This window comes from Bufo gargarizans, chromosome 6 (assembly GCF_014858855.1).
Source record: "Bufo gargarizans isolate SCDJY-AF-19 chromosome 6, ASM1485885v1, whole genome shotgun sequence".
Classification (NCBI taxonomy): Eukaryota; Metazoa; Chordata; class Amphibia; order Anura; family Bufonidae; genus Bufo; species Bufo gargarizans.
This window is the reverse complement of record NC_058085.1, coordinates 269,779,064-269,801,896: the sequence shown is the minus strand read 5'-3', so window position 1 is coordinate 269,801,896 and position 22,833 is coordinate 269,779,064. Positions and strand designations below refer to the sequence as shown.

Here is a 22,833-nt window from a genome sequence, read left to right as displayed (position 1 = left end):
TGCAGTTGAGGAACACTGTTCTAAATGATCACCACACCACTGCCATGCAGAAAGAAGATACCATCGAACACTCACCATTTGTGGAAGGCGGATATTGGTAAGACTTCGTATGAGTGCCTGGCTTAGCCCGGAAAGTTCTACAAACAGAGCTTCATTCTGTTCCTCTATAACCTTATTCTCGTCTTCAATGTTCTTCAGGTTCTTCTCCATTGTTGTTATCTGTTTTAAATGAGCATGTAGAAATGTCAAGAAGCAGATCTCTGATATAGAATTATAGAAAATATTATTCTTAGGATGCATTTACACGATGAATGCAAATATGCCGTATCACAGTGCTGACCCATTGCAGTGAAGTATAAGACATGGCAGCACGGATGTAGAAGTGCTGCAAAAGGTGGGACATGTCCTATACTTCGCTGCAACGTGTGGACCACTGACCCATTGACTGCACTGTGAAGCGGCTGGTATCCGTGTTTTGCGGATCCGTGGTTTGCAGCCTGCAAAACACTTACGGTTGTGTGAAGGCCTCTTTAGATAGATTCATATGAATTGATTCATCTCATCAAGCTACAAGGGCTGTCCCCTGCAGCTTGATCAGCAGGGCTGGACATCTTGGCCGGCTCTGACAATCTGGTACCTGCACCACTGCTCCAAGCAGCAGCGCAAGCGCAGAGGCTCTGCTACCACTACTGGAGCAGCGGCTGTGGATGTGGCGCAACACCTCCGAGGACACTGCCTTGCAGGTGTAGAACTCTGGGTGAGGAGACAAATCGAATCGCTCATGATTACTCTCAGAGGCTTATTATTTTGTGCTGGCACCTGCATGCTGAAAAAGCCTTCTGAGCTTTGATGTCAATACGACTCATGTTTAGTGGCATGGGCCCCAGATCTCACGCAGGGGGCCCCATTACACAATATATTTGATTTCTGATGCAGTGCAATATGCAAATATCATTGTGCGGGGATTTTATAGGTGAGTGGAATGTCTGGTGTTCAGGTGGTAATGAATTTTTAAAATGCATGTTTTCATATATTTTTTAAGCCATTTGAAATTTCTGAGGAAACAGGTTGAAGACTAAATGCAGTGAGATGTTGTGATCCTAGTCAACAGGAAATATTTGATAGAGAATGCTTTCTGCCACAATGTTTGGCCACAAAAGAAGACATAGCCCTGACCTGAGATTGTAGGTTCACCATGTCCGCTTCCATCTCTGAGTTGGATTCTGTAAGCTCATTTATTTCCTTGTTGAGCTGTTTGATTTCCTCATCGTTTTCTAAGACTGAAAAAAACACAAATGGCAGACATGTATGACTTAATGAAGACCTGTGTAACCTCTGCTCACATATGTTGTAGTAACTACTTGCATCCCCAGTGTAATAATTCTGGAACATCTAGTCTTATGAATCTATGACGTGCCATTCCTTTACTAATGCTTATGAATGAATTGCTATCAGTTTACAATAAAGGTCCAGATGGGTGATACCAGTTGGTGGGGTTCTCCCTGCACAGTCTGATATTATCCAGTTATTGCGGCCAGTGTCAGACTGTGCAGAGTCCATGTAACAAAAAAAAGGTGAGGTAGAATCAAATTTTGGAAAAAATCCTTCCTTCTTCCAATCAGAATCAGTGATGGTCAGTTCGCAGTGTTCGCCAACGAACACATGCGGGCTGCCATCTTGACTCACCCGTCTGGCGATGCACAGGTAAGCCCTTACCTGTGTCGGGAGCCCGTCTGAAATCAAATGCTGTCACCGGGAGCAGGCAGTTCCGAGAACAGCCTGATGAAGGCCCCCGGCGGCTTACCTGTGCATCGCCGGACGGGTGAGTCAAGATGGCAGCCGGCATGTGTTCGCTGACCATCACTGATTCTGTTTGAAAGAAGGAAGGATTTTTTCCCCCCTAAAATGAGGAAAATTTGATTCTACCTCACAGGTTTTTTTTTGCCTTCCTCTGAATCAACTTGTAGGATAACAGACTGAACTGGATGGACAGATGTCTTTTTCATCCTTACAAACTATTTTACTATTATCTACAGGTAATATGATCTAATTCAGATAATACACTGACTGTTACAGCAGATCTATGTTTTTCCCTTACGGAAGGCTTGTGCTGTATTAAAAATAAGCCTGCCAGGAACCAGATTAACGCTGCTCGCATTCACTTACCATCGCTGGTCTTGAATTTTGTTCCAAGTAGCTCATCCCCTGAGAGTTTTCCCTTTTTCCCAGCAAAAGAGGCTCGTGGACAACCTGACAAGCTAAAGAAAAGGGTCCAAGTTATTTCAGCACCAGTCTGTAAACAGATGAGACTTCAATAAAATGGGATAGAACTTCAATAGATACAGACGGGCTAGAGATGAGCGAATCGATTAGTCTCATCAGCAGGACATAGGGGCTGTCCTCGCAGGTGAAGAAGCGCCCACCTGTCGCAAGATCGACAGGGACGGACATTTTGCTTGGACCTATTTCCCAATTAGCAGAGCAAGGGCAGAGGCTCTGCTTTGCCTTCGGAGCTGCAACTTCGCAGGCAGGCTAAATGCCCGCCCCTGTTTATCTTGCGCCAGGTGGGGGCTTCTTCACCTCCGTGGACAGCCCCTTACAGGTGAAGAGGTCATTAGAATCGGTTCGCTCATCTCTAAAATGGACCATTAAAGGACACTCTTTCCCCGGCAGAATAGTACTACATGTTTACCTCCTGTGCGTTAAGAAACTGCCGTTGGCATGGCCTGATCCATCACAGCCTGGTGTTGGGCATGTAGGACCTTCATTTTTAAGAGATTTCCAGGAGAATGCAGATCCATTCAGAGTGCCTTCCTTCTGTCTTCGAGCAGCCAGAGGACAGCCAGATGCGCTGCGGTGAGAAGCATATTTGCCGCTAATGTGTCCGAGTCCATCGCAGCCTGGAACTGGGCACCTAAACAGAGAGGAAAATCAAAGTTTAAATTATTTCTGAAAACGTACACCTCTGTAGATTATTCATCAGATTCCATCGACATGTAATACTGAGTAACTTTCCAACTTCTACAGATCTTGAGTTACATCTTGTCATATACTACATTCACCTCCAAAGCTACTTTAAGTTCCTAGTCTGTCCCTGGTTCGACCAATGGCTATCTCTTCCCTTCCGGCTCTCCCACATACATACACGTTCAGCTCGGTTTGACCCAATGGGAGAGGGGAGAAAGCTGCTGCCAGACACTTCTATTGGCAGCTTAGCTCCCAGGACATCATCTGTCAGGGAAGAGTCGGGAGCTCCCCATACACATTAGACTGTTACCAGCGGTGATGACTGCACGATACATCTCGCTTTACTTGCTGCACATACTTGTTTAATTTATAAAAATTGCTCTCTGAAGCTGAAGAACAGGTCTGATGTAATTTAAAAAAAAAAATGCTGATCTTGATTTTAATTGTCTGTAAATGCAGCACAATTTTCTCCTAATATCCTCGCCAGCGGGAACCTCAGAAAATTTATAAGAAAACTGTGTGTTGCTACATCGAAGCGCAAATTAGTAAATCCTCCGGAGAGACAGCCTGCTTCTCTATCACACCTTTATGGCACTTCTGCTAACTGCCTTATGTGGCTAATATAACGTTCATTACATCTCTGCCTGCAATAGTATTAAAGAGTGTCAAACATCTGTCTGCCTCACGTTAACCCCTTAGAGGATGTACATCTACCTAAAAGCGGAAAAGGCTGTGTGTCGTTGGTTCTTTCCATTTGGGATAATTGTAAAGAGAGGGATTTGGTTTAACATCTGCTGTCGTTTATTTGAGGAATGATTAACACAGTGATGGATCCTGAATTGCTCTTCTCGCAGTGGGTGGCAGCGGCGCACAGCCTTGTTCCAGGCAGCCGGTAACACCCTGACAGAGCGACAGAATAGCTTCCATTCCAGAATGCTTAGCCCAGCCGCTGGGGGTGACTATTGATAGAAGACCAGTTGCTTACCACCCAGTGACAATGTGCACTTTGCAGCCACGGGAGACCATAAATATGTCACCGCCGCACAACACTTTTACCTCAATGGCTGCCGCTCACTGCCGATGAGAGCTGGGGTTTAAATGTATTTAATTTTTCATTTCCATCGCTGATCACCCTTGGTGTACACAGTTCTTACAAGATGTGAATGCTTTCAAGGTGACGCCCCATACGTTCAACCCAACACAATTAGGCCTTTCTACTAAATATCTATCTATTATCTATCTATCTATCTATCTCATATCTATCTATCTATCTATCTATCTCATATCTATCTATCTATCTGTCTATCTATCTCATATCTATCTATCTATCTATCTATCTATCTCATATCTATCTATCTATCTATATCTATCTATCTATCTATCTATCTCATATCTATCTATCTATCTCATATCTATCTATCTATCTATCTCATATCTATCTATCTATCTATCTATCTCATATCTATCTATCTATCTATCTCATATATATCTTCTATCTATCGCATATCTATCTTTCTATTATCTATCTATAACTATGATATATCTAATATTGCATATCTATGTATGTATCTATCTGTCTGTCTGCTATCTATCTATTTCATATCTATTTATCTATCTCATATCTATCTATCTATTACCTATCTCATATCTATCCATCTATCTATCTAATTTGTATCTATCTATCTATTCTATCTATCTAGCTATCCATCGATGTATCCCATATCTATCTATTTATCTATCTATCTTATATCTAGCTATCTATCTATCAAATTTTTATCTATCAATCAATCTATCTATCCCATATCTATCTATTTCTCTATCTAGCTAATATCTATCTATCTATCTATCGCTATGATATATCTAATATTGCATAACTATATATCTATCTGTCTGTCTCCTATCTATCTATCTATCTATCTATGTATTTCATATCTATCTATCTATCTATCAAATCAGCTTATTGCCAAAGCAAGTGTTGGGGGATGGGGACATATACAGGGTGGGGGTATAGGAGTCCATGGTATATCAGGCTCCTCTCAGTCTATGGCAGGCAGTAATATATTGTGCTGCTATGGCCGTTGTGTTCTCCTCTTCCCCCAGCAGTATGGGGAGTCTCTCTTCCTCCTCCATGGAGATGAAGTCTGGGCAGAGATCAGACAGTCTCCTGAAGTGAGTCTCTCTCACTGCTGAGTATTTGGGGCTCCGCAGCAGGAAATGAGCCTCATCCTCCACGGCCTCCTGGTCGCACTGCTAGCACTATCTATCTATCTACGGTATTTCATATCCATCTAATAATAATAATGTACACTCAATGAAATTGCTTTCTTTCTATAATGCTTCAATAGTCTTTTTACCGATTAAGCAACTTAGGCCTTTTTTAAGCCGCCATCTCCCTTCCCCCTTTGAAGACAGACTCACACATGTATTTTCAATCATCTGATGTCTCCTAAGCAAGGATAGCAATTTGTATTCATATAATGATGATCAGGAGTTCAGAGTGATAAACCCCAAGGTCAGTCAGTAATCCAGTCAAGTGTGTTATAGGGTAGAGGGACATGGGCATAACTATAGCCACAGCAGACATAGCATTTGTCATGGGGCCCAGAGACTGGGGGGGGGGGGGGGGGGGGGGATAAGGTGGAAGAACATTGTCCTTTATTTGTGGGGAATAGCAATATGGCGGCTTTTTGCTATAATGTGGGTTTTTGATATATGGTGTGATTATACATAGCTTTAGTCAATGCTACCTATGCTGCTATTTTAATTCTCTTATGCTAGGTGGTGGGGGCCCCAACTTATTTTGCTCTAGGGCCCTATGAATTATAGCCACGTCCCTGTAGAGGGCCATCATCAATATGGAGTTTGTGTGTACTTTCCTTGTCGGCCTGAATTTCCGCTATTGTAAGGCTAATGTTGATACTGAAAAGCATTAAATATATATATAGTCCCATCATCTGTAAGTATGGCACCCTAGCAGGATGATCATTATGGGGCATTTGGGGAGAAAGCCCACATTTTTAGCTAATAGTTTGTTGCATTGAGTCTTATTTTATCCTCCTCTGTTATAATGTACTTCATTGATGTCATCGATATCCTAATGTGTTTGATGCCGCTCGGACAATGGCCTGAGGGCCCCTCAGTAACGTCAAACATGTACATTTTTTTTCTCCGATTCTTATATTCTTCTCATCACATTCTAAGGTTCCACTCACTTCATTAGCTCCGGGTCGTCCTTGTCATCTTTAGTGGGTGTAACCTTCATTCCGCTTTTCTTGGCACGAGGACAGCCTGACAAGCTATAAATTCATAGAAGAGGATGTAATTACTGACATATGCTTAGTTCCAATACACAGTACAACCTCTTCTCAGACTGTCCACCTGACTGGCCTAGCTATATTGTTTCGGCACTACCGAATCACGGTATCTAGGAATAGCAGCAATTCACAAAGATCTGAACTCATGATGGACTACACTGACAAAGGAGAAGCCACGGCATCTTAGAGGGATATGCGCAAGGCTCTTTTCACACTGTGTTAGGAAGGCCATTTTCATTTAATGGGTGCTACTAAGTGGCATTGTCACCCACAGGTGAGAAGATAAGAACACCATCAGGAACCACATAATGATAGCATAAAGATTGGTTGGGAGAGCAAAAAGAGGCTGACAGGTTCCCGTTAATGTTCTAATATTGAATGCTTATAAATAACTGACACATAAATAATAGACACCGTCCCTTTAACATTTTTACTGCCTAGTTCATATACAAGGACCATGATGCAAGTCACAGAAATACCTTGCCCTGTGCGATTTTCTTGCTTAAATCAAGTTGGGCCTTAGAAACACAATGCAAGCTATAAAAAAATAATAATTAATTCCCAGAAGCTCTTACCTCCGATGAGACGCATAATTCCCTGTAATGTGTCCAGAGCCATCACATCCCGGGGTAGGGCACCTGGAAAAAAGAAGACAGGAAATATGAAAACTGGAGGAAAAAATGGTAGAGATACTTGTGGTTTTACTTCTGTCCCGGATAGGTGTCCATACAGAGGATGAAAGGAATATTTCCATTAAATTAAGAAAATCTTGTTAGGCACGTGTAATGAAACAATAATCATATCATGACATCATTTCTATGAAACTAAGGGCGGCCATACACATTCAAAAACGTTTGGCCGACAGCTATCTCTCCCGACTCCCACCCGGCTTTCCCCAAAGCCAAATGTGTATGTGTATTCAATTGGGAGAGTGGAGAAGGCCATTACCAGACACTTCTGTTGGTGGCCTTTCTCCGGGACGAACATAGTCAATTAGCCTGACCCTTCTTTCCCCAATATAATCTGTCGGGAGAGAGTCAGGAGCTCGCCATACACATTAGGCCTCTTGCACACAACCGTATGTAATTTGCGGTCCGCAAAAAAAGGATCCGCAAAAAATACGGGTAACGTCTGTGTGCATTCCATATTTTGCGGAACGGAACAGCTGGCCCCTAATAAAACAGTACTTTCCTTGTCCGTAATGCAGACAATAATAGGACATGTTCTATTTTTTGGCGGAATGGAAATACGGAATGCACACGGAGTACCTTCCTTTTTTTTGCGGACCCATTGAAATGGTTAATGGTTCCATATACGGTCCACAAAAAAAAGGAATGGACACAGAACAAAAATACGTTTGTGTGCAAGATGCCTTAGACCAGGCATGCTTAACCTGTGGCCCTCCAGCTGTTGGAAAACTACAACTCCCATAATTCCCGGACAGCCTACAGGTATCAGCCTACAGAAGGACATGGTGGGAGTTGTAGTTTTACAACAGCTGGAGGGCCGTAGGTTGAGCATCTCTGGCTTAGACTGTCGGCCGAACCTTCTATTATTGCCGGGTTTTGCCGACAATATACTAATGTGTATGGGGGCCTTAAGGGTTCATGCACACAAATGATTTTCATGTTGGGTAACGAGTTTTAGATGGACAGCACTGGATGGTCCAAAAACTGACACATTAAAGGGGCTGTCTCACTTCAGCAAGTGGCTTTTATCATGTAGAGAAAGTTAATACAAGGCACTTACTAATGTATTGTGATTGTCCATAGTGCTTATTTTGCTGGCTTGATTCATTTTTCCATCTCATTATACTCTGCTCGTTTCCATGGTTATGACCACCCTGCAATCCAGCAGCAGTGGACGTGCTTGCACACTATAGGAAAAAGCATTGGCCTCTCTGGTGGTCGGGACAGCGGGACTGCGTAATGACCGGCCGTAAACACCAGCCTATGTGCACTCGCACGGTCCTGGCCACCAAGGAGGATGATGCTTTTTCCTATGCGTGTAAGCATGGCCACCGCTGCTGGATTGCAGGGTGGTCATAACCATGGAAACGAGCAGTGTGTAATGCAATGGAAAAATGAATAAAGCCAGCAAAAGAAGCAATATGGACAATCACAATACATTAGTAAGTGCCTTGAATTAACTTACTTTCTTTACGTGATAAATGCCACTTGTTGAAGTGAGACAGCCCCTTTAAAGTAATTTGGTTTATTCACATGGGGGATTTCTTTTTAATGGGTGATCGTTTGACAGGAAAAAAATTGCAGCGTGTTCTATGTCTTCATATTTTCACACAGGACATGACCACTCAAGTCAATGGGTCAGTGAAAAAAGATGAAACACACTGCCAAACAGTCCATTTTTCTCTTATGATTGCTAGGAGATGTTATGCACTATTCCTCAGTTTTTTCACAAGCATGAAAAAAAGCATCAGAATATAATGGAACGTTACAGAATCACAAAAAACACTGAAACAAAACTGAGAGAAGATCATCACTTTTTCAGCGACAGAACTCATACGAGTTTAACCAGTTAGTGACTGCCAATATGTCTTTTTATGGCGTGGGTCTACTGTGCAGTGGAGAGCATGAGCTCTCAGGACAGCTAGGTTCCTGCTCTAACGGTCCGGATCGTGCCGTTTAACCCCCTTAGATACTGCAGTCAATAGCGACTGACAGAGGATCTGGCAACTCCGGATCCTGTGAGATCCACCAGGCTGCTCTGTGCCAGAACAGTCTTCCCGATCTCCGCACAGAGATGTGAACAAAGCCTAAACTGTAATCTGGCGGAAGTGGACATCTTTGTGGGCTATTCTCAGTATCCATGAGAATGCAATCTGTGTATTGAGTGAAGCCTCATACGACAATCAGGCTGTATATCAGGGGTGATAATGAGCATTTTCAAGGTGTAAATGCATTCAGTATCACATAGGGATATTTATTGACGTGTAATTTTACTGTGATAGGGAAAGGTGAGATGGAGGATGCTGAGCAGATAAGAAAACAAAAAGATGTCACACTGGCTGGTGATGCCATGTCAACTGTATATCCATAGGGACCTTTAACCCACAAATTGATATTCTCCATTGTGAGGAGAAGAACTACCAACGTAGCAGCTGTGGAGGCTGCTCTGGGGCCTGCAGTGGTAGTATAATGATTACTGTGTGTGTGTGTGCCCAGGCAGGCGCCATGCGCTCCAGGGGCGCCCATGAATATCTGCCCTCTTACATTTCACCCCTCATTTTAGCAGCTAACATACCAGAGCGCACAGGCTCCAGGACCACTGGATAGCAGCGAGCATCAGATGTCATCCCAGCACATCTAAGGCCAGACACACACAAGCGAGTTGAATGCAAGGAACTCTCAGCGTGTCAGAGTGGGGGTTCCATCCTGACCTTCCCTCCTCTGAAGGTCCTGGAATCAGTTGTATTACACTGACAGCATTATGTCAGTGTAATTCAGTAGATTTCAGGACTGTAAGGGTAAAACATCATTATAAATGCAATTAATAATGTTGGGCAATCCTGTCAGTGGAGCCGAGATCAGGACAGGAATCTCACTGACACACTGCCAGTTCCTCACATTAAACTCGCTTGTGTGTGTCTGGCCTAAAGCTGCTTCCCCCCTTGCCGATGGCTGCTGGCTTACTGAATATCCCCCTCCACTGCGTCCTGGGATGGGTCAGGGGTGTAATGGCCCCTACTTCATCAGCAGAATAGGTAGCTGTCTGTGTGATGTGTGTACAAATATGTAAGTTTGTTTGTGGAACATGTATATGTGTGTAATATATATACGCCATATGAGTGTGATGTGTATATATATATATATGTGTGTGTAATCCATATACATGTGTAATATATATACGGTATATGAGTGTGATGTGTATATATTTGTGTAATGCATATACATGCGTAATATATATATACGGTATATGAGTGTGATGTGTATATACTGTATATATATATATATATGTTTGTGTAATGCATATACATGTGTAATATATATACCATATATGAGTGTGATGTGTATGTATATATATATATATATATATATATATATATATTTGTGTAATGCATATACATGTGTAATATATATATACAGTATATGAGGGTGATGTGTGTGTATATATATATTTGTGGTCATGGCTACGGCCAAGAGGTATCCGAAGAACCCTAGGGAGAAAAGAACGGGAACAACCTAACCCAGATAGGCGTGTCTTAGCTGACCTGACTAAATGGCTTGTTGTGTGCCCTAAGCCATGATCGTGGGTAGGCCTATAAGTGGGCATACCCTGTGGAAATGATAAGATAAGGGAGGGAGGGTGGGGCACCTGAAAACACACACCTGTGAGTGAGGGTGTGGCTCGTATATGAAGAGCCTCCGCCCCTCCCACAAATGCAGGCTGACTAATCAGCCTTACCAACTTGTGGTCATGGCTACGGCCAAGAGGTATCCGAAGAACCCTAGGGAGAAAAGAACGGGAACAACCTAACCCAGATAGGCGTGTCTTAGCTGACCTGACTAAATGGCTTGTTGTGTGCCCTAAGCCATGATCGTGGGTAGGCCTATAAGTGGGCAAAAACCAAGCCAAGTAGGGTAGAAAAGGAATTTGAATGGCATGTACAAACTAATCCCCAAGCCAACTGCAAGGCATCCGGGTTCTAGAGCGAAAATTCGGGGTATGTGAGGCAAGACCAGTAGGAAACCTACAACCCATCTTGTGGATGACAAGGCCAGAGACATGATGCTCAATATTGCGGATACTGCACCAAAGCGGAATGGAGGACCGAGAAAACGTTGTGAAATGGATCATAAAAACCAACTGAAACTTGTAAAGTTTGGTTGTAGTGCGAGTACTGGCAATGCCCTAGCGTCAGGAGATCGTGGTACCGAAACCTAACTGCCTAGACTATGCAGGAATGAGGGCCAAAAAGAACCATGTAGATAGGAAGAGAATCCTTGAATAGTTACCCAGACAACAGCTATCCGTGCTTTGTTCCACTGTGCGCCTCTGAGAATTGTTTTTACGCTTGAGACGTGAAGACCGACCTACTATATGAATCTTCTACCGTGAGAAAATGCTGGACCTTGTCCAAAATCCGATTCAACGTGGTTGTAGGGAGTCGGAGGTTAGTGCGGCAAGAAGCTATGAAGCCATAATATACAAGATTCTGTCTATGCCCTCCCATGAGTGAGGGAATGCAATGCAATGAAGCTACTGGCGAAAATGAATTCCTGGTCGTGGTAAAAAGGCAAAGACTTTGCGCGGGGACCTGGTTGACAAGATATGATCGACTACGATCAGAGACTGAAATGCTAGAGTGAATTGCCCTACTTGTTCTTCCTCTGGCAGGACCTGAACGAAAGCATGAACAATTAAAGAAAGGCGAAATATCTGCGTAAGACATGACAATAATGCTGTAGGGCGAACCGGACCAGTTTGCGGTCAAAACATAAAATGAGCGATCAACATGGATTATTAGGAAATTAGGGAAGCAGGTATGTATGCGATACATAGGGGCCATGGGGCCGAAGCAGTCGTCGGGCCCCCGAAGCCATAGGGCCGAAGCAGTCGTCGGGCCCCCGAAGCTATGGGGCCGAAGCAGTCGTCAGGCCCCCGAAGCCATGGGGCCGAGGCAGGTCGTCGGGCCCCCGAAGCCATGGGGCCGAAGCAGGTCGTCGGGCCCCCGAAGCCATGGGGCCGAAGCAGGTCGTCGGGCCCCCGAAGCCATGGGGCCGAAGCAGGTCGTCGGGCCCCCGAAGCCATGGGGCCGAAGCAGGTCGTCGGGCCCCCGAAGCCATGGGGCCGAAGCAGGTCGTCGGGCCCCCGAAGCCATGGGGCCGAAGCAGGTCGTCGGGCCCCCGAAGCCATGGGGCCGAAGCAGGTCGTCGGGCCCCCGAAGCCATGGGGCCGAAGCAGGTCGTCGGGCCCCCGAAGCCATGGGGCCGAAGCAGGTCGTCGGGCCCCCGAAGCCATGGGGCCGAAGCAGGTCGTCGGGCCCCCGAAGCCATGGGGCCGAAGCAGGTCGTCGGGCCCCCGAAGCCATGGATCAACATGGAGCAATCAACATGGATTATTAGGAAATTAGGGAAGCAGGTATGTGTGCGATACATAGGGGCCAAATCAGCCTAGATGCACAGATGGACAACCAACCTGGCAATCAGCCCAGCAGGTTTGAAAACAGTCGTCGGGCCCCCGAAGCCATGGGGCCGAAGCAGTCGTCGGGCCCCCGAAGCCATGGGGCCGAAGCAGTCGTCGGGGCCCCTGAAGCCATGGGGCCGAAGCAGTCGTCGGGGCCCCGAAGCCATGGGGCCGAGTTTTTTTTTTTTTTTTTAAGAATTATAACTATGAAAAGTGACATGAATAAGGTGCACGTGAATTAAACCATGAGCCTGACCGATGTGGCAGGCGATAACCAAGATAAACTTCGTGGCCTGAATAACATGCAAGGCGAAATATCGTTAGGAACGAGACCTGACCGACGTGGAAGGTGACCCCAATAGTTCAACTGCATGACCTGAAAAGACGAAGGGAAACATGACAGAAAATGGAGATAATAACGGACATTAACTAAAATTAATAACATAAGCTGGCAAGCAGGTAAAGATATGAGTCATTCAAAAGCATAGCTGCACAGGTGGACAGACAACCATTGGTCAGACCCCTGAAGCAACCACCAGGGGCCCATGGGGCCGGGCAGCCGCCGGGATGCGAACCTTAGAACTAAGGACGGCTGGGGAAAAGATTGGGCCTTAACCCAACGGGTTTAGTAAGCAACCGGGACTCGATAACCTAGAAAGACAAAGACATGGACTCGCATAACCTCCAACAGAAACCTGGGACACTAACCAGCCTACAACCATGTCGTACCCTTAACAAACAAAACATGAAAAGCGGTCAAGGGGCCCCCGGAGCCATGAGGCCGGATCGGTCATAGGGCCCCCGAAGCCAGAGGGATGACGTTGCGGTGACGATAAGTAATTAAAACGTAAGCCGGACCTGATGGCATATGAAGCGACTTAAATGATTGGATTGGCTAGAAGGTGGCCTAAGGAACATGACTGCCAACAGGCGTTAAAAATATAGACATTAGTAATCCGAAGCACGTGCGTACATAAAACACTAACCACCGCGAACCATAAACGTAAACATGAAATGCCTGGGGTATTGCAAGTTCGCTAAGAGAAGTCTCTTATCGTGACAAACAAATGAACAGCTTGTGAAAACATAGCAGGAAACGTACTCCTATCGGCCGACTGACCTCCGCTGAGGAGCTGTTTGGTGAACTGGGGCAGGAGACCAATCTGAGTGAATACGAACCAGAAGTAAAAGGAGACCAGTCTGAGTGAATACGAACCAGGATTAAACAGAAACTAGGCCTATGGAATGTGACAGACCACCGAGGAAGGGAACGTAAGCCTGAAAAGAACGCAGTTATGTTTGTCAGGAGAGAGGTACCAGAGCGGTGGGTGCAGACTGCCCCGGTGAGATTGAGCAAAACCATGATGTAGCAATAAACAGGAGAATGCAGCTTTGAGTGGGAGCAGAGTACAACACATGATGTAACAACAAATGGGTGAATGCAGCTTTGGATGTGAGTGGTACCTAAAAACATGGTATAGGCGCAGCTCTGAGTATGGGTAGCGCATGAAAAGCATGGTATAAAGCAGACGTATAAATGCAACCTGAAAGTGAGCAGAGTATTGACGTGATGCGAAAGCAGACATGTGGACGCAGCTCTAGTAGTGAAAGGAGTATAGGACAAGATGTGAAAAGCAGACATGCGGACGCAGCTTTGGATGTGAACGGAATATTAACTTGATGTGACCGCAGACATGGAAAGCGGCTTTGGTGAGTGGGGTATACAACCTGGTGTAGCAGTAGAAGTGTGAACACAACTTTGGGTATAAGCAGAGCATGAAAATTGGTATAAACGCAGCTCTGGTTGTGAGTGGAGCAAGGTGGGAACACCAGGGTGGTGCGTCCAGAGCATGAAAACGGAGTAACAGTAGCAGCTATGGCTGTAAGCCGAGTATACAACATGTAATAACAGGCATGTAATACGGATCCGGCTGTCGGCTGGGGACGGAATGAGATGTAACAGCCAACAGGTGAGCGCAGCTTGAATGTGAGACCAATCTGAGTGAATACGAACCAAGAGTAGAAAAGTGCAGTACAGTGAAGACGTGCGGATGCAGCATAAGACATTAAATAAAAGCCGAAAGTGTAAATGCCGCTCAGGATAACAGCGGAGCATGAAAGTATGAGATTGTGGATAAGCTCTGCCTGTATATTTATGTTTAAATTGTACTGGAGCTGTCATTTGGCATTCCGGGCACTAGAGGCCACTGTTTTGCAGCACAGTCAGCATGCTTCTGGGTGAACCAGTAAGTGTTGATCTGACATGGTGGAAGGATTGTGCTGTGAGGGGCTGAATCCGATTCCATCCTGGCTTGCAGATGTCCGGCAGTGAATGGATACTCAAAGGAAGGAGAGCATCTGCTGTCCCCTGTCTGGATCCAGCACTTTGAAAGAGAGGTTGTCCCAGGAAGACCAGTTCCAGTGTATGGACAGAAAACCTTAGCATCAAGCAAGGCCGCACGGTTGCTGAGAGCTTGGTGGCCATCCCGGGTAAGCGGCATCCTAGGGCCCAGAACGGACGCAGGTCAGTACACCTGATTACCAATTGTACTTCACTGTTTGGCGCCTAAAGTAACAGAGACTAGCCTAGGCCTTGTATGCGCTAGTTAGATAGGGTTATAGCTTTGTTAGGCCTTACTGTACTGGACTGCAGCGCAGTAATTGACTTGCAGGCTCTGCTGCGTCTGCCACCGGTTAGGTGTGTCCTCTATAGCGGCACAGTACGACTTGTAGGCTCTGCTGTGTACGCCAGCAGGCTAGGCCTGTCCCTCGGACAGGGACAGTGACTGTGGGCCTGGGGTATTACTTATACTGTTTGTACTTGTGTTAATACTGTTTCCAAAGTAAAGTTTATATTCTTGCATATAAAGCTGGTGTCAGTGTTGCTTCCATGTCTGTGACTTTGCTGTATCCTGGGGAGCCCACCCCGGTACACGGCTTACGAAAGTGAAATACATGAAGTTTAAAGATGGTGGTAGTGGGGGGAAAAGGGGGGGGGGGAGAGACACATGGCAAGGAACAGCTACAGCAAAAGGCCTAAACAATAAACACTGCGTCCGATCTCCAAACATGACGTCAGTTGCAGCCCGGGTAACTCTTACTTCAGCCGGATTGCTGTAAAGAAACTTTTCATACGAGACGAACGAAGCAAAGTGAAACTTGTAAGATTTATAGGAACCAACTCTTATTACCAACAAACAAAAATGAAAAGCAAATGGAAGTATTTAGGCCCAAACGAGCAAACCTGAGGTAGCAGATTCTGAGGCGAAGCCTCCCGTTCGCTAGCAAAGTCGGATCCGACCGGCCTGGAGAGACGGCCCCGGCCCAACTTACTTACGTAGTATGGCGCGTGCATGCTATGGTAGCAGAGAGCAAAATAACAAGCTCCATGCTGCAAAGAAAGACTCCTACCACCAGAGAAGCTAGTGTGTTAATGACACCCAGCGGCAGCTGTGCACCTGAAAACACACACCTGTGAGTGAGGGTGTGGCTCGTATATGAAGAGCCTCCGCCCCTCCCACAAATGCAGGCTGACTAATCAGCCTTACCAACATATATATATATATATATTTGTGTAATGCATATACATGTGTAATATATATACCGTATATAAGTGTTATGTGTATATACATATATATATATTTGTGTAATGCATATACATGTGTAATATATATACCATATATGAGTGTGATGTGTATATATTTGTGTAATGCATATACATGTGTAATATATATATAGAGTATATGAGTGTGATGTGTATGTATGTTTATATATATATATATATTTGTGTAATGCATATACATGTGTATATATTTGATGTGTATATATTTCTATAGTCAATGGAATGTGTTCAGCTCTGTATGTGTTAGTTATGTGCTGAATCCAGCACTTCTGTTACATCTGTAACGCCCAGAGGTGCATTACCACTTCTGCACTCCACTACTGTCTCCTATGGTTAACCTAATGTCATCCTGTGTATTCATTTCCAGGTCCTGCATAATGTGCATCTCCTATTTTGCAACTGTTTGTGTTCAATTGTAATATGCCTAGTTCACCAGCAGGTGGCATCATCAATGGCAGAGCTACAAGTACAGAGAATGGAGCCTTATTTTCCCTTCTAACACCCCCCTCTGTGGTGTGGTGGGTGTGTCCCGCGTGCTGCAGGGAGGGTAGAGTTCAGTTTCTAGCAGAGTTTGAGAGTACCCCTGCTAGGGGAAGGAGTGGAGAGTACCCCCTGCTAGGGGAAGGCAGCAGGTGCACATCCCTGTTGGATGAGCCCTGTCTGAACCAGCTGGAGCACTTTCAGCTCGGTTGGACATAGAGGCAGAAGCCTGAAGCCTCAGAAGCCAGGAGAAGAAAGTTTTCCCTGCACAAAGCTAGAGACAGACCAGATTACAAGGTAAAGTACAGCCTAAAGGGGTAGCTGAGTTCTATAGCCAGCCTGTTAGCACAGCAGAGTCATAGAGAAACAGACATAGCAGACAGGAGTTTGCCTGCCACAGTTAATGCTAAAGCCTGCTGAAAACCAAGACAAAGCCTGCAAATCGTTTGGAGAAAAGTTTGAAAGTAAAGCTGTTATCAACTTCATCACAAGGTCTGGACTCAATTTATTTCATCATCCCCTTCATCAACTACCCCCTTTGTCTGCTTCGGACGACAACGCCTGGGTTCCAGTGTATCCTGGTAGGAGCACCGGGACAACATGCACCAACATTAAAGGACATTATAGGCTACCCTACACCACTCTGGCATTCCTACACCTGAGTACCATCCAACACTACATCACTAAAAGGGGCCCTGTTTCCTTGTTGCTTCACTGCAACTGGCATCGCGACAAACATTTGCTTTGAGGGACCCATGGCCATTGCCCCCGTCCGTCGCACATCCATTGTTCTGCTCCTCTAACAGTGGAAATATATAGCAGTGATATAAACTCACCCTTATATGTACTGTATATGTCCGTACCCATTGTATAAGCGGATTTTGCTGCAGATTTGAGGTGGAAAAATATGCTGCTTGTAGACCTACATTGCATTTTCATGCTTGATGGGAATCCATGCAGAAATGTGTAAGGGAGCTCATCCCCATAGATATGTCCCAGGTGTGTCACATCATGTGACTATGATGTCACCCATGTTGTCCATCGATCTATGTATGGGAGCATCCATGTGTGTGGCGAATGTTTGTATAAGCGCATCCCTGCCTATGGTGATCGTGTGAATGTGTATAAGGGGGTATCCACATATGTGATGAATGTGTGAGGGTCTAATATAACAAACACAAAGCAAAAGTGGGTAGTAAGGGGGCATAACTACTGTGCCGGGGTAGTAAGGGAGCATTCTACTGTTTTGGGGCACTAAGGCAACCTAACTACTGTGTGAGGACAATAATGAGTTTTACTGTGTGGGCAAGCGTGGCAAGCGTAGGTGGTCTTGACTAGCTGTGGTAAGGGGGATTGTAGGAAATTTGTGGGGGGAGAGGGGGGGTGGCGGCCTATTAAAAAATCTGCTATGGGGCCCAGCCTTTTATAGTTACGCTTCTGTCGATTGTGTGTAAATGACACATTTAGTAGAATTATCCGTTTTGCAAAGCTGGTAGCAGCCAGTAGGGGGCAGTAAGATGGAAATGTCCTAAACTAGCATGCTATAGTTTACACATGGTTTAAAGGGATTCTGTCATCAGAAATGAGGCCTATAACCTAAACATATGGCGATGTCCCTAGTAATACACTGAATCCTAAAGTGACTTTATCAAATGCGCCTGTGGCTCTATAATCATAAAAAACAGGTTTATATCACCTGTCACTCACTTCAAAATGTGTCCAAGGGGACGTCTCATGGTGAAGGGTGCCCGGCTGCAGCCATCTCGTTTAGGCCATTCCCGCCTTCTGAAGTGAAATCGCCGCTCTCCCTTTCATTAGATCCGCCTACCTCAGTTCATCTACCTCTCTAACGTCCGCTCGCTTCAGCCAGATCCCGCGCGTGCGCACTAGGTATAGGGATCTGGCTGAAGCGAGCGGACGTTAGAGAGGTAGATGAACTGAGGTAGGCGGATCTAATGAAAGGGAGGACGGCGATTTCACTTCAGAAGGCGGCGCTGGGCACCTAAACGAGATGGCTGCACCCGGGCACCCTTCACCATGAGACGTCCCCTTGGACACATTTTGAAGTGAGTGACAGGTGATATAAACCTGTTTTTTATGATTATAGAGCCACAGGCGCATTTGATAAAGTCACTTTAGGATTCAGTGTATTACTAGGGACATCGCCATATGTTTAGGTTATAGGCCTCATTTCTGATGACAGAATCCCTTTAATATATACTTGACATCCATTCTGTAGCAAATAAGGAAAGCAGGGTGGACAAAGAGTGCAGAAATTAGACTAAAGAAGCAAAATCTGCTTAGAGCTCAAATGACAGACACTAATAGTAATCAATACGTCTCCATTATGCATTTTTTCCTTCCCCGGTTTAAATGACCCACTACAAGCATTTGTTCAGCCTCAGCAGATTTTGACAAGCAGGAGGGAAAGAAAAAAAGTCAGGAGTAGCAGTTCAGCTCAGCGCAAACATACTTGAGATCAGCAGAGTGTGCAGCCATCAGGTTTCTGAGACTCTTGTCAGCAAGAGGGCAACCAGAAAGACTGAAAGAGAACAGATAGATAACTGGATAAGCCAAAATAAAAAAAAAGGAGGTGTGCGGGATAGTACTAAATAGCCTGCAAGCCAAAGCACAAAGGAGTATCCAAGAGAGGTCTAACCTGCGGTGAGAGGCGTAGTTTCCAGTAATGTGTCCGCTTCCATCACATCCTGGTGTAGGGCAGCTACATGCAGAGAAAATTCTATGTTAATAAAAAGCACTAGAGGTTACAATAAATAAATGAAATCTACGTAGAGTTGTCTATGTACTTGTATCCCCAACACCATAGGAAGCAATAATTTTGTTATTATTCCATGGTACGTAGTATCCAGAAAACAAACAAAAAAATTCCAATATGTTGGAGAGATATCACCATGTATGACCAGCTTAAGTGCTTGACCTTTCAAAAGCATTGCAGTTCATTTTAGAGCATTCTGGACACTTGTATTATGCGTGCAAGGTCTGAGAGAATATTGACTATGATTGTTCATCTCATATCTTTGATGCGTACCCTGGGTTCACGCAGGCAGGTTTATAATATCAAGAAATAGAAGAGAAGGGTCTAAAAAGTAACTTGGAATAACTCATTAATTCTTTGGTTGCAACCGAAACGCGTCTATTTAGGTCACACAGCCGACCAGGGCCATTGACTGTCATTTATCGTTTTCCAGGTGAACAGGTTTGCTGCTATGCTGCCCATAATGTTTCATAAAGTTTGTTATCAATGAAGATCCAGACACCATCACCGCAATAATAGACAAGGGCTATGTGCTCAGAGCCACTCAGTCATTAGGGGCTCATCTACACACACACCAATACGACAGAATTTACCAGATAAAAAAACCATAAAGAACACTACAGTGCAAGACGTGGGCACGGGTACCGAGCTCAAGCGGGTAATATGATACCAACAAACACATAAGGACGTCTGTAGTTAACTCGTGGGGGGAGAGCAAGGCAGGTGGTGTTCAAGTTGTAAGAACTCAAATGACTAATTCAAGCAGTATAATGTTATAAGATTTCTTGGGTTCCTAAAAGGAGCAATTCCTCTACTTTCTACAACTGATTGTTCCAGAGAGCATACACAGGCCAATCACTCTGAAAAGTCTGCTGTCTTACATAAAGATTTGTTATACTGAAGTTCTAGACTCTCGTATAGTTCCTTTAAGATAAGGTAGATGAAGCAGGAGACATCAATAATCCACAAATCAGCCCAGGAATATTTCCAGGGCTTAAGACAATGGTCATAAGGCAATCATTTGGGGTGATATTACAGTTGTTATTTTGATTAAATTAGAATATATATTAGTACAGATAAAAGGATATATAATGATGAAAGCTAGGAAGATGATAATTTCCAAACAACGTGTAGCTATAACATAACCTATAAAATCAATACAAGGGCCTAAGTGCCAGAGAAACGAGGCTTCAGTAAAATCCAGTAGTAGGTCTCCAGCACAGGTTGACAACCTTTCATAGTTCATGAAACCTCACTATTTCAACTTACGCAAGAAAGTAGAGGGAAACTGATGTCTGGTAATGCTATCTCAATCTACAACAAGGAATTGTTTCTAAGGATGCAAACAAATGCTGACCTGTGTTGGCATAGGGGTGAAGATGTGATGTCCATTCATTCTATATGCATATCCCTGGCCAGTACAGTGTTTAGATTTTTTTTTTTCTCCCAATAGTTAATCTAAAACTACCAGATCTATAAAAGAAGAGTGCTAACAAACAAGAAATGTCTACTCTGGTGAGATAGTAACAAACAGGAAACCTTTAGTCTTATGAAATACTAACAGACAAGAAACCTCTACTCAAATGAAGTACTAATAAACAAGAAGCCTCTACTCTGGTGAGGTACTAACAATCCAGAAGCCTCTACTAAGGTGAGGACTAGCAAACAAGAAGACTCTACTCTGGTGAGGTACTAACAAACAAGAAGCCTCTACTCTGGTGAGGTACTAACAAACAAGAAGACTCTACTCTGGTGAGGTACTAACAATCCAGAAGCCTCTACTAAGGTGAGGACTAGCAAACAAGAAGACTCTACTCTGGTGAGGTACTAACAAACCAGAAGCCTCTACTAAGGTGAGGACTAGAAAATAAGAAGCCTCTACTCTGGTGAGGTACTAACAAACAAGAAGACTCTACTCTGGTGAGGTACTAACAAATAAGAAGCCTCTACTCTGGTGAGGTACTAACAAACAAGAAGACTCTACTCTGGTGAGGTACTAACAAACAAGAAGACTCTACTCTGGTGAGGTACTAACAAACAAGAAGACTCTACTCTGGTGAGGTACTAACAAACAAGAAGCCTCTACTAAGGTGAGGACTAGCAAACAAGAAGACTCTTTTTGGTGAGGTAGTAATAAACAAGAAGCCTCTACTTTGGTGAAGTACTAACAAACAAGAAACCTCTACTCTAGTGAGGTACTAGCAAACAAGAAGCCTCTATTCTAGCAAAACCTCTGAATTTAAGGAGAACTGCAATACATACATTTCTGGGAAATATACCAACAAATCAAAAGTTTCCATGTGTATTACAGCTCCAATGCTGGACCACAATTATCTGGTCCCAGCAATTTTATACCATGGCAAGCTTTCCAAAATCAGTGATTCTCTTGGTTTGAAGATACATCCTCAATGTTGCTATGTTTCTTTGTATGCTAAGCAAAGGCTTAATGTACAACTTACTCATTCAGGAGGGTTCCTGCTTTTTTTCCTCCATCGCCCCCTTTTGGACTTGCGCACCCCCCATCACGTATAGGCCGAATATCCCGTTGTGCAGAAAAATATCTGGGAAAATATTGGTTTCAAGTAAGTCCAACGGGAGGGCCATATTGTTCCAGAAATAAAATGTACCCTTTGTCTGCACAGAGTGGAAGCGGCAACATTGTAGACTGAACTAACATTCATGGGATTGCAAGTTCGTTGAATATTGTTTCAATACACAAAATAGCTGCCTACACAGAGTGCAGGCAATGGGTACACTTAAATGCAGGGGTACATCTGGGCAAAATGGGGACCCTTTATGCATCTCAGGAAAACAATGATACTGACTTACCTCTATAGGGTTCTAGGCTGGAGAAAGGAGCTGGGAAAATAGAATATTTTCCCTGCTCCGCTCTCCAGTCTACAACCTATGTATCTTGCCACGATATTTTTAGAAAGGAAAAACATTATGCTGTAGTCGCAAGGACTACATGTAAACTGTGTAATAAACTGCAGAAACGTGTTTGTCTCTAGATGTCACCTGATCTTTTCTAACATACACAACTCTAACAACACGAGCACCTTAGACAATGAGTGGAACGCCGGTGTTGCCAGTACATGCACTTACCTGCCCTCCCAACAATCGTACGCCATGTAATAGCTAGATCTTTCGATAAAGTTTTACAAACTTCCCTACTTTCCAAAATGTGTCTGACGCTCAAACTAAGCTATTGTGTCTCTCGTACGTTAATAATTCACATTATATTGCATTTTACTTACGTCAGCAGCTCTTTCTTGCTGTCCTTGGAGAGAAACTTCAGTTTGAAATTGCTGAGCGTCACGTCTCCAGGGTATTTGCGGTCTTCAAAGTTCTCCTCCTGCATCTCTTGGTCATCAGCTTCTGATGAAGCAAAAGAAGCTCCCGCTGGTTCAGACTTTGAAGAAGAGTAGAGAACAGGTTTTAATTCTTAAAATGAATACATACAAAATATAATTCCTTACAAGATATAATGCAACTAAGGCAGAATCTATGGCAACGCCCTGCTGAGT

At 44.3% G+C, this 22,833-nt stretch overlaps 1 protein-coding gene across 1 annotated transcript in view; it reads right to left on the bottom strand.

The window, feature by feature from the left end:
- MYT1 (myelin transcription factor 1) overlaps window positions 1-22,833 on the bottom strand; it is a 38,772-nt gene that overhangs the window by 1,849 nt on the left and 14,090 nt on the right. The window contains exons 12-20 of the mRNA XM_044298232.1: window positions 22,564-22,718; window positions 19,190-19,252; window positions 19,004-19,072; window positions 6,857-6,919; window positions 6,180-6,263; window positions 2,693-2,914; window positions 2,167-2,258; window positions 1,177-1,280; window positions 76-219 (exon numbers count right to left, since the gene is read on the bottom strand). Coding sequence (XP_044154167.1) covers window positions 76-219; window positions 1,177-1,280; window positions 2,167-2,258; window positions 2,693-2,914; window positions 6,180-6,263; window positions 6,857-6,919; window positions 19,004-19,072; window positions 19,190-19,252; window positions 22,564-22,718 — 996 coding nt within the window. The remainder of the gene's footprint in view (window positions 1-75; window positions 220-1,176; window positions 1,281-2,166; window positions 2,259-2,692; window positions 2,915-6,179; window positions 6,264-6,856; window positions 6,920-19,003; window positions 19,073-19,189; window positions 19,253-22,563; window positions 22,719-22,833) is intronic.